Source organism: Loxodonta africana, chromosome 23 (assembly GCF_030014295.1).
Source record: "Loxodonta africana isolate mLoxAfr1 chromosome 23, mLoxAfr1.hap2, whole genome shotgun sequence".
In the NCBI taxonomy this organism is placed as follows: domain Eukaryota; kingdom Metazoa; phylum Chordata; class Mammalia; order Proboscidea; family Elephantidae; genus Loxodonta; species Loxodonta africana.
Window position 1 is genome coordinate 448,960 of NC_087364.1, and position 12,054 is coordinate 461,013.

The 12,054-nt window shown below is 48.1% G+C and overlaps 1 protein-coding gene across 11 annotated transcripts in view; it reads right to left on the reverse strand.

The window, feature by feature from the left end:
* Positions 1–2,877: 2,877 nt before the first annotated feature.
* Positions 2,878–12,054, reverse strand: part of MCF2L (MCF.2 cell line derived transforming sequence like) — a 337,829-nt gene continuing 328,652 nt past the window's right edge. For 6 of the 11 annotated variants that reach the window (XM_023553207.2, XM_023553208.2, XM_023553209.2 and 3 more), the window contains 3 exons: positions 8,930–9,042; positions 8,744–8,847; positions 2,884–8,367 (listed from right to left, as the gene is read on the reverse strand). In XM_023553207.2, the coding sequence (XP_023408975.2) occupies positions 8,282–8,367; positions 8,744–8,847; positions 8,930–9,042 (303 nt within the window). In that variant the 3' untranslated portion in view covers positions 2,884–8,281. Of the gene's footprint in view, positions 8,368–8,743; positions 8,848–8,929; positions 9,043–12,054 lie in introns of all 11 variants that reach the window. The other 5 variants (XR_010319082.1, XM_064275212.1, XM_023553214.2 and 2 more) reach the window with 5 other exon arrangements.

Consider the following 12,054-nt stretch of genomic DNA (forward strand, 5'->3'; position numbering starts at 1 on the left):
CTGTTTGGCCAAAGTTCTCAGCCTCAGAGACTGAGGGAGGAAGGCATGGGGGAGGGGAGGGTACCAAAAAAAAAAAAAAGAAGAAATCACCCTGAAAACAGAGTTGAAAGCTGCATTTGGTCATTCATCCTTAGTTTGTTGCCACAACAATACGATGAGTGGGTGTCTCTAGAGAACAGGGATGTGTTGTTTTACAGTTCTGGGGTCTAGGAGTCTGAATTCAGGGTGTCAGTGGACAGGGCTCTTTCTGTCCTTTCTAGAGGAAAACCCTTGTCTCAGTTCTGGAGCCCCAGGCTAAGTTCCTCAGCTGCTCGGCTGCTCACAGATGTACCTTTACATGGTGCCTGCATTCCCCTGTGTGTGTCTGGGTCTATTCTTTGTCATTAACATAATAAGAGAAAACCCCTATTTCAAAACAGTGTCACTTCACAGGCCGAGGGGTTAGGACCTCAACATAACATTTGAGGGACACAGTGCAGACCATAACAAATAAACTCATTGCTGTTGAGTCGATTCCAACTCATAATGACCCTATAGGACAGAGTACAACAGCCCCATGGGGTTTCTATGGAGCACTTGGTGGATTTGAATTGCTGGCCTTTTGGTTAGCAGCCAAACACTTAACCACTATGCCACCAAGGCCCCCCATAACAAATAGCTATTTATAAAACCCCTGATGCCAAGCAACTGTGCTAGAAGAGGGAGATGAAAACTGAAAAGGGCAAAGCCCCTGCACCAAGGAACATTCTCGTAGGATACTAGATAGATTCAGTCTAACCATTTTTTTTTTTCCCAAAGCCAAAAAGGGATTCTTGTTCTGAAATTTAAGTATACATTTCCAATGCAATTTAGAATTTTGAAGCCCTTAGGTTGCAAGTTGGGAAAACAATTTAAACTACAGATGAAAAACAGTGCCCCACAGTAGTAATAAAAATGAATACATTTCAGGTGTGAATGTAAATATTTTGAAGAAAACCATAGTGGAGACTATACATAGGCCTGTCTATGCCTTTGAAAGATGAGCCAAAAAAGCCATACCCAGAAGCACCAGGAAGAGGAAAACTCTGCCCCCTAGAGCACAGGCCCAACCCACCCCATTTCAATTGCAGATGGTACCCGTTAGTGCCTGGGTTGGTCCAGGGCCTTATTTTTCCACTGTTCTCCTGTACCTTGGCTGGAAGTTAGTGTCACCAACTGTCGTAGTTTGTCCATAACCAAGGAGTTTCTCACGACGGGGAACTCTAAGTGCTAAAATCAGGATTGTCCTGGAACTGGGATGGTTTGTCACTCTAGTGTGGCTCACTAGGAGTCTAGCCTCCTGGGTGAGCTCGGAGTGAGCCATGCTCTGTGGGCCTCTGGCTGGACCCACTGGAGATAAATAACCTTTACGTGAATTCATGAAGATTGGAGACACCAACTCTGCTCATTTAGAGGTGAAGGTCCAGTCCCTACTCTTCTGGTTGGAAGCTACTCAGTCCAACCGTTTCTGGCGGGGCCCGAGCTCTACCACCCCAAATAGAAGAATCAGCCCTTATGAGATACCATGTTTTATGGATCACCTGTGGAATTACTAATTGTTACTATGAATAATTACCTAATTTTTAAAGAACTTAATTACACAGGAAGGAAGGGAGGGAGAGAGGGGGGATTTCCCTGCTTGACTGTTCCTCATAGCCAAATCTCTTTTAGGTGACATTTCTAAGCCTTTGCCACCCTCTGATATACCTCGGTCACTGTAGATGGAGCTTCAACTCTGGAGTATGATAACGCTGGGTTGGAGTTCTGGCTCAATTGTCTCCCAGTTTGTGGAGGAAGTTACTCATTCCTTTCAGCCTCAGTTCATAATCTGTAAAATAGGTCTAATGCCACCTTCTTTCTGAAACCAAAAAAAACCCAAACCCGTTGCCACTGAGTCAATTCTGACTCATAACGACTCTGTGAGATGGAGTAAAGCTGCCCTACAGGATTTCCAAGGAGCGGCTGGTGAATTTGAACTGCCAACCTTTTGGTTAGCAGTTGAAGAGTTAGCCACTATACAAGCAGGGCTCCATTTTCCTTCTCGAGTGGCATTATCATGGCTGGTACACAGTAAGTGCTCAATAATTGCTGTCTGTCATCACGTCTCTTGCTCCAATCGGCCTGCTGCAGGCTGGCTTAGTGTCTGAGGGAGAGTTTCCTACGCCTTCCAGAAGCAGCCGAGCTCCTGTCTTCTCAATGGGAGTGCGGCTTGGTCACCAGGCTCCTTGGTTTCTCTTCAATGGGGATGAGATTGAGCAGCGTGTGGCTCAGCCCAACTGCCAGCTCCAGTAGGGTAACAAGGCTTGCTTCTGTGGGAAAAGGAACGTTCCTTCCTGTACTTGTCAAAATGTCATCGTTAAGTTGGGGTTTTGGTGGACAATCTGCCAGGCAACGTATGTTGGACAGAAGCCCCCAAGTCTAAGGGCTGTGTGGGTTCTCCAGACCAGCGGCTGTGGCTTTGGAGAGCTGTTACTCCGCTGAAGTTTGCTGCCTGACACCTGACCCAATTCTCTCAGGTTTCGTAGTGAAAGGATGACCAAGAGCAGGTATAGAAACTCTCCCCCCCAAACCCATTGAAACCCTACCCTAGAATTCCTTGGCAAAAGGGAGGAGAGGGGAAGGGGGATGGCGGCAGGATGGGGAAGGAAAGGCCAATGGAGGAAGGTGAGTCTTTATAAAGCCCTTCCCACCCCCCCAGGGTGACAGCAGAGGGCCCCCCTCCCCCCACAGAAGTGTGATGGTCACTGTGGAAGCCCCCTGGTCCCTAGTCCTTGGCACTCTTTCCTTTCTACCGATATTAAAGTCTAGTTGGCTTCAGAGGAGGTGGCTCTGGTCGCAGGGCTCTGACCAAGCCTCAGAGGTGTCTTAGTTAGGATTGTATGTGGCCATGATGCTGAACAGGTTTCAGCAGAGCTTCCAGACTAAGACGGGCTAGGAAGAAAGGCCTGGAGATCTACTTCTGAAAATCAGTCAGTGAGAACCCTGTGGATCACAACAGTCCATCCACATCTGGTCACGGGGGTGGAGCAGTGTTTATGTTCCATTGTGCCTGGGTTGCCATGAGCTGGGGACTGACTTGACAACTGCTAACAACAACTTCGGTAACAAATAGCAGTGACTCAACATTTGGGGGGTTTATTTCTGTCTCAGGTCGCAGCCCAGTGAGGGTTCACAGGAAGGAAGGGTGGAGGCCCAAACAGTGGCTCTGCCTGTCCCCAGGACCCTGCACTGGAACCTTGAATTTGGCAGGCAGAGGGGGGCAAGAGAGAGTATGGACTTTTTTAAAATTTTTATTGTAATTTAGATGCAGGTTTACAGAACAAACATGTTTCTCATTAAACAGTTAGTACACATATTGTTTTATGACCTCGGTTAATAACGCCCATGACACGTCAACACTCTCCCTTCTCAACCTGGGTTCCCTATTACCAGCTTTCCTGTCCCCTCCTGCCTTCCAGTGCCCGCCCCTGGGCTGGTGTGCCCTTTTAGTCCTGTTTTGTTTCATACGCCTATTCAATTTCTGGCTGCAGGTCGAACCTCAGGAGTGACCTCATTACTGCACTGAAAGTGTTATCTGAGGGCCATACTCTCAGGGTTATTCCAGTCTCTGTCAGGCCAGCGAGTCTGGTCTTTCTTTTCGAGTTAGAATTTTGTTCTACATTTTTCTCCAGCTCCGTCCAGGGCCCCCATTGCGATCCCTGTCAGAATAGTCAGTGGTGGTAGCCGAGCACCATCTCGTTGTTCTGGACTCAGTCTGGTGGAGGCTGTGGTAGATGTGGTCCATTAGTCCTTTTGACTAATCTTTCCCTTGTATCTTTAGTTTTCTTCATTCTTCCTTGCTCCCGAAGCGGTGAGACCAGTGGAGTATCCTAGATGGCTGCTCACAGGCTTTTAAGACGCCAGATGCTACTCACTAATGTAGAATGTAGAACATTTTCTTTATAAACTATGTTATGCCAAACGTTCCCTGAGACCATGGTCCCCACAGCCGTCAGCTCAGCAATTAGGTCCCTCAGGAAGTTTGGATGTCCATGGAGCTACCATGACCTTGCCCTGTACAAGTTGTGCTGGCTTCCCTAGTACTGTGTACTGTCTTACCCTTCACCAAAGTTACCACTTATCTACTGTGTATTTAGTGTTTTTCCGAGCATGGATATTTGTTCAAGTTTTTTTAGGGCCTAGAAGATGAAGGTGCCCCTGGCCCAAGCCATGGTGTCTTCAATTGCTTCGTATGCATGCTAAAGCTGGATGATGAATAAGGAAGACCGAAGAACTGACGCCTTTGAATTGTGGTGTTGGCAAAGAAAATATTGACTATACCATGGATTGCCAAAAGAACAAACAAATCTGTCTTGGAAGAAGTACAATCAGAATGCTCCTTAGAAGCAAGGATGGCAATACTATGTTTCATATACTTTGGACATGTTACCAGGAGAGATCAGGCCCTGGAGAAGGACATCGTGCTTGGTAAAATAGAGAGTCAGCAAAAAAGAGGAAGATCCTCAAGGAGATGGATTGACACAGTGGCTGCAAAAATGGGCTCAAGCGTAACAATGATTGTAAGAATGGCACAGGACAGGGCAGTGTTTGGTTCTGTTTTACGTAGGGTTGCTTTGAGTTGGAACTGATTCGATGGCACCTAACAACAAGGCTTGAAAGCAGTGTGCATACCTTCTGCCCACATTCCATTGTCCAGGGCTCAGTCCTGTGGCCTACCTAGCTGCAAAGGAGCCTGGGAAATGTGGCACAGCTGGGAGTTCAGGAGGAAAAGGAACCAGGGGCTGGTGACCATGACTTGATGCTTTACGCGCAATGGCTCCACAGGGCCCGCTCTCTTCATAATGAAGGTGATTGTCGGGGCTGCTGGGTTTTGTGAAGATCTTGAAAATCAGATTAAATGATATTGTGGAGGTTCCTAAAAGAATCATCCTTTTGTTCTCCCTTTCTGCCTCCCCACATAAAATAGATCAGTAAGTACAGTTAGTTCTTCCTCCTGAGTCCATCACCCCTAGAAATTTCCTCGGGCTGCCCTTTTGCAGTCAATACCTTTCCTTTACCCTGAGTCTCTGGCCACCAATAACCTGTTTTCTGCCCCTACAGTTTTAGCTTTTCCAGAATATAAAATAAGTGGAATCACATAGTTACGTAGCCTTTCGGGCTGGGTTTCTTTCACTCAGCATATGTGAGATTCGTCTGTGTCGTTGTGTCGATCTACAATGGTCTTTTAGGAACATAAGCCTGACTCTGAAATTCCCCTGCTTGAGCCCCGCCAATGGCTTCACGTTCTACTAAAGTTAAATCCAGGCTCCTGATCATGCTCATGGCCCCAACCTCGTCTCTTACCACTCATTTCCCCCTAACTACCCTCCAGCCACACTGGGCTTCTTCCTGCCTCGGGGCTTTGCACTTGCTGATTCCTGTGGGAGTCAGGCCCCTCCTGGAACACATCCCCAGCTCCTCCCATAGCTGACTCCTTCATGTCACCCAAGTTTCAGCTCAAGCCCCATCTTTCCAAGGCAGCCAGCCTCCTGATCACTTGACTGCACCCCCACCCACAACACCCTATTTATTGGCTTCATGCATTGAGTTCTGCCTGGAATCATACTGTTTAGTCGTCTAACAGGTTCACTGAGCAGAGTTCTAGATGGTGTACAAACGGGAAATGGTTTTGCTTTTCTCTTGTCACTGCCTTCAGTGAGTTCAGCTGAATCCCCCTTCTGGCCCCTTGACAGTATCTCAATGAGATCTCTTAACTCTTCTGGCAACTTCAAATTTGAAACACCTGCTCAGTCTAGGCTAAAGCTCAAAGCTCACTCCCAGTCCAAACCTAACCTTCTCTACCTTTCTGGTTGACCAGTTATTGATCGCACTACTGTAATGGTTACATTTACATTTTTGACATACATAAGCTTGTTACAATTTTAATCTCACCATTGCCTAACCAAGTAAAGCAGGTGGACCATTTGATGCTTCTGCATCATCCTAGCAATATTATACCAGAACCCCAGTGCCATCAAGTCAATTCCGACTCATAACAACCCTATAGGACAGAGTACAACTGCCCCACAGAGTTACAGCAATACATTTTTTTGTACTGAACCATCCTTGCATTCCTGAGATAATTTTACTTGCCTAGAACGTCTCATCCCTATTTTAATATGTGCTTGCGCTATTATGAATATACAATCATAATATAACATCCCAATGCTGTGAACACAAGGCTCGTAGTCAATTCTGTGCCTTTACAGATGAAGGCCGACAGCAAGAGATGCTGACATTTATTCAAATTTCATCCATACAATAAAGAACTCTGATTTTTAAATTTTATTTACATCAGCGGGAAAAAAAAAAGTAACAGTGAATGAAACGTGAGTTCTTAAAAGTGCCTTTATGAGGAAGAGATCACAACAAATAATGGGATGTTGAAAGGAACTCTGTCTGAATATGTTAATTGTTACATGTCGTGTTTCAAATAACTTATACACCAGAAGAAAAGCTACCAAGTCTTTGTACATTTCCTATTTTATTACCATCCTCTACAGAGGTCTGGGTACAAGGGCCTTGCATACCACGGGGGGCGGGGACGGGGCCGTGAGTGCACGTCTCGGGTCGGTTTATCTTGGAAACACCACAGGCGAGGACGACCTCGGTCGGCTCCAGAGTAGAGTGGCATGAAAACTTATGGAGGGAACTGTAAAGTGACACATTTTCAGCAGCATGAAGACTATAAATACATCCTTTACATCAAGATATATATGTACACACACATAGACACATATATACATACATATAAAAATATCTGCCCCAACCAGATACAGAAAGCTTCCAAAGAACAGAATGTTTCTGAAACGCACACACAAAAAAAAGGGTAAAATGGAAGAGTTTTCTTTCCAGTTTTGCCTCGATTTGAATAAAATAAACTCTCCACATTTAGATTTATGGATTCAAGGTGATTACAATACAGTTCACGGGCGAGAAGATTTCATTCTCTACGCAGGAGAAAGGTCGCGATGGGGGGGGGGTGGCGAGGTGCTGCCTGCATCTTATAAGGAGGAATATGAAGAAGTGGCAGGAATTAATGAAGCGGTAGTCGACAGCATTGGTTCAGACGATAACCTGCAAAAATTGCATCTTTATATTTTCTTTAAAAACAATAAAAATATCCTAATTCAGTGAAGCTCTTTAAAAAAATTGAGTCCCCTCATTTTTTTTTTTGTAGAAGAGTAACATTTTAAATTATAGTTTAAATTTTCTTTTGAAAACTAACCCTACGCATGTAAAGGAAAGTCCTTGGTTTCTAATTGCTTGTGGGCGTAGAAACGCTGCCTGATTTCTTCAAGGGTGGGTTTTCATTCACCTGTGACCAGGTTCTAAAGAGCCTCAGGAAGGACGTCATCAATTTCCATGAGAGAGTCCCCCAAATCATCCCAGTGGTATAAACAACGTGTTTCAATGTAAACCCCAGTAACAAAAAAAATAGTTTTATATCAAATACAGTATCAAACTGTCATTTTATGTAAACACAGTGATTCTTGGTAAAGATTAGAGGCCAAAGTTTCACAAAAAATGGCCATGGGATCCATCCCTGTTTAAAAAAAAGACTTGTAAAAGACAAAAGAGTACCCCCGCCCCCCCCCCGTCCCCACCCTTCTCCCCTCAGGCGTCAGTCAGTGAGTCTCTCACTACTTTTGGGAACAGCTTATGCGCATTCCTGCAGAAAGCACCATACCAGAGATATCAGAAAACAAAAGCCGAAGGGTTGGAGCAAAGCCTCACTCCCAGCCTCTTAGAAAGAGACACCACCTACTGCATCTGCCTGGAAGGGTCCAGAAAGGAATGGTTTCTGTTCTCAGCCTTCTACGCCTTCTGAACAAGAGTTCCGTTGACCTGCAACCTTCTCTGCTGTCCATTCCCGGCTGTTCCAAGGAAGCTTTGGTGTTCTGTGGGTGCAGTCTCCCTGTGGAAGGTGCTGCTGAGTGCTGGGGGGCGTCCTGCATCCAGGCTGGAGAGTAGAACCTTTCACTTCTGAATGATTGCCTGCCTTCCTGCATCTCGAGGGTCCCTGGGCAGCCAGGCAGTCTTCATTCAGATCTTCCAGGACCCTCTTTTCTCAGGATATTTTGTGAAAGCACCATTCCCTCGCCAAACTAAGCAAGCCCACGCAAAAGAAAACTTAGAGATTCGCATGCTGGCCTATGGCTCTTCGGCTTCAAGAGTTTGCTCGAGAGTCCTTAGCACAGGAAGCGAAGCCAGGCCTCAGCGGCTAACCCTTGAGGTCCGAGAAGGTGGTGTTGCAGCTTTCACTACAGCTGGAGGAGTTGCTCAGCAAGGCGGAGCCAGTGCCCGACTCTGGAGGAGGGAAAACACCAGACAGAGAGACAGGGATTGGTTACAGCTCTGGCCTTTACCTATTTTTTTTTTTTAAACAATTAAACTCCGTTTTTTCTTTTGGGATTCCCTGGGTGGTGCAAATGGTTAACCACTCAGCTGCTAACTGAAAGGGTGGGGCTTTGAGTCCACCCAGAGGTGCCTCAGAAGAAAGGCCTGGCAACTGGCTCCTGAAATATCAGCCACTGAAAACCCTAAGACACACATGGGGTTGTTGTGAGTCGGAGTCGACTTGACAGCAATTTTTTTTTTCTTTTCAATTGGCTTTGGGGTGTGACAACAGGAGGGTCCGAGTGAATGCAGTGAACGGAGCGCGGGCTCGGGCACGGGCTCTCACCTGAGCTGCTTAAGCACTGAGCTGATTTGGATTTGCCGATGAGTGTCGACAGGCTGCCGGCCGGCACCCATCCCTCCTGACCGGTGCTCAGGTTCCTGACATACCTGGAAGGGGCGTGGGTGTCAAATGGCTCTAGCCATGCATTCAACAGGTCTGAGGCGCCAGTGAACTGGGGGCCCCTCTTACCAAAGTCCCTCGTCGCCCTCGTGGATCACCTCCACCGTGTCCCCGCTCTTTGCCGAAAGGGCATCTGGGCCTCCTTTCTCCTGATCAACCACCACTGTGTATTTACCTGGAACCTAAATGGGAGAAAGATGGGGAGAGACAGACGTCTGCCTCCTCTGAACACCAGCAGGCAAGACGAAACACCGCTTCTTCTTCCATCCCCCCACCCCACCCACACAAAGACCAACAAACAGTGGCTGTCCACGAACAGGCAAAATCACACGAGCGTGGACTTCAATTTATCTGGTAACAAGGGAAGGAAAGAAAAGTAGCTTTTCATTAGGGTACTCCCCATTTGTGGAGTTACTGGTAGGATCGCTGGCTTCAGATTGGTAAGGTCCCTTAGGCTTAGCAAGGTACTAGGTCTCATATTATGACCATGTTAAAAAAAAAAAAACCAATCTACACAAATTTCTTCAGCAATAAACCAAAACAAAAACCTGTTGCCATCAAATTGATTCCAACTCAGAGCAACCCCATATGTTACAGAGTAGAACTGCTCCATAGGGTTTTCCGGGCTGTAATCTTTACAGGAGCAGATGGCCAGGTCTTTCTTCCTTGGTATCACTGGGCGGGTTCAAATCACCAACCTTTAGATTAGTAGTTGAGTGCAAACCATCTGTGCCAGCCAGGGCCCCTTCATCAGCACTAGGCTGAGCTGAGCCACGCTCTCTTCACTGAACGGCTCTGCACTCGCCTCCTAACTGGCCCCGCTCCCATCCTCACCCCTCACCACAGCAGCCAGTTTTCCTTCAAAAATGTGGGTGGGATAACATCACTCCCTGCACACTGAGAATAAAACTCAAACTCCTCACAGGGCCTGTGAGGTCTCCCAGAGCCTACCTCCAGCCCACTACTCTCCCCATTTCACACCAGGGCCTGAGACATCTCCCAGAGCCCACCTTCTGCCCACCACTCTCCCCACTTCACACCATAGCCCGAGACGTCTCCAAGAGCCCACCTCCTGCCCACCACTCTCCCCATTTCACACCAGGGCCTGCAATGTCTCCCAGAGCCCACCGCCTGCCCACCACTCGCCCCATTTCACACCAGGGCCTGCGACCTCTCCCAGAGCTCAACTCCTGCCCACCACTCTCCCCATTTCACACTAGGGCCTGCGACCTCTCCCAGAGCCTACCTCCTGCCCACCACTCTCCCCATTTCACACCACGGCCTGTGACGTCTCCCAGAGCCCAACTCCTGCCCACCACTCTCCCCATTTCACACCAGGGCCTGCAATGTCTCCCAGAGCCCACCTCCTGCCCACCACTCTCCCCTCCCCACTCTACACCAGCCTCACTTACCACCTTAGGAGCCCTCTAACCCCCAAGTTCTTCTTGGCCTCTGACCCTTCACGGTGTCCCTCTGCTCTGGAGTCTCTGTACATCACCCACTTCTAACTGGCTCCTTCTCACCTGCGAAGCCTTCCTATAATGTTGGCTCCTGGAGAACGGCTGTCCTGACCACCCTAGGGAATCCCCTCCTGGAGAAAGGCTGTCCTGACCACCCTAAGGAATTCCCTCCTGGAGAAAGGCTGTCCTGACCACCCTAAGGAATCCCCTTCTGGAGAAGGGCTGTCCTGACCACCCTAGGCAATCCCTTCCTGGAGAAGGGCTGTTCTGACTACCCTACGGGATCCCCTCCTGGGGAAAGGCTGTCTTGACCACCCTAAGGGATCCCCTCCTGGGGAAAGGCTGTCCTGACCACCCTAAGGAATCCCCTCCTTCGGTATGGCACTTGATCATTCGTTTTTGTATCACTTCACATGGATATATTTGTGTTTTTAACTTTTCTCCCCCAATGGACTGAAAGCGTGAAGTGGGGTAGGATCAGATAGCTCCCTGGGCTACACCTATCTCCCGAGGGCACAGCTCTTAACCAGGCTGAAAGAATGGGATTCCCGCCTGAAATTCCTGAAGCAGTTGTTGCTGTTAGCTACTGCTGAGATGGCCTGACTCAGGGTGACCCCGCCCACAACGCAAGGTGATGCTGCCCTGGTCCTGCGCTGTCCCCACGATCAGTCCAGATTGGACTGCTGTGATCCACAGGGTTTTCACTGGCTGATTTTCAGAAGTAGATCGCCAGGCTTTTCTTTGAAGTCCACCTCAGCCTCATAGATAGCAACATACAAGCCTCCATGGACAGATGGGTGGTGGCGGGGCATGAGGTGCGTTGGCTGGGAATCGCACGCAGGTGTCCCACATGGAAGGCGAGCATTCTACCATGAACCACCAGTACCAAAAGACCTGTTGCTGTCGAGTCGATTCTGACTCATAGCAACCCCAAAGGACAGGGCAGAACTGCCCCGTAGGGTTTCCAAAGAGCTCCTAGTGGATTCGAACTGCTGACCTTTTGGTTAACTGTCCTAGCACTTAACCACTATGCCACCAGGGTTTCCAATAGGCTATGGTAAATGTAGGAAGCTCATACATGTGATTTTTAGAAACATCATTTTACTGAGAGGTCAACAGGACGACTAAAGGCAAATTCAGTTCAAATGGTCTGATGGATGTCCAACTGGACACTGCCCCCCGAGGCGCCACATGCCCCTCTTCTTCCCGCCCCTTGTAGTTACATGGACTCTGTGACTACTTCTGGACAAGGACGCCTGGGTGGAAGTGACAGGTGTCATTTCCAAGCCAAAGCATTAGAGAGACGGTGTATCTGCTCCAGGGTTCTCATGTCCTCGCGCCCTGGAAGCCACATGTCCCAGGCTGTGGAGCCATCAGATGCAGGCAGCCTGGATCCCACAGTCTCTGCTTGGAAAGAAGCTGACCTGAGTCACCAGACACATGGGCTCTGCTGAGCAAGTTTGACACTCTGCTGTGTTGACCTGCTGGAGTTCTCAGGCTAATTTGTTATTGCAGCAGAACCTGTTTACCATACTACCTAGTCAGCAGTCCACAAAGTGCCTGCCATCTGTAGGGCAGTTGTCTCACCTTTGGGATAGAATGGCGAACTAAAGACAAGATTAATCAAATAAACGTACAGACCAGTGACTGTAAAGTCACCTTGACACTTTCCTCTTTTTCTCACACTAACACACATACTCCCTACATCCCAATCATCAAAAAGGCCTCTTGGCT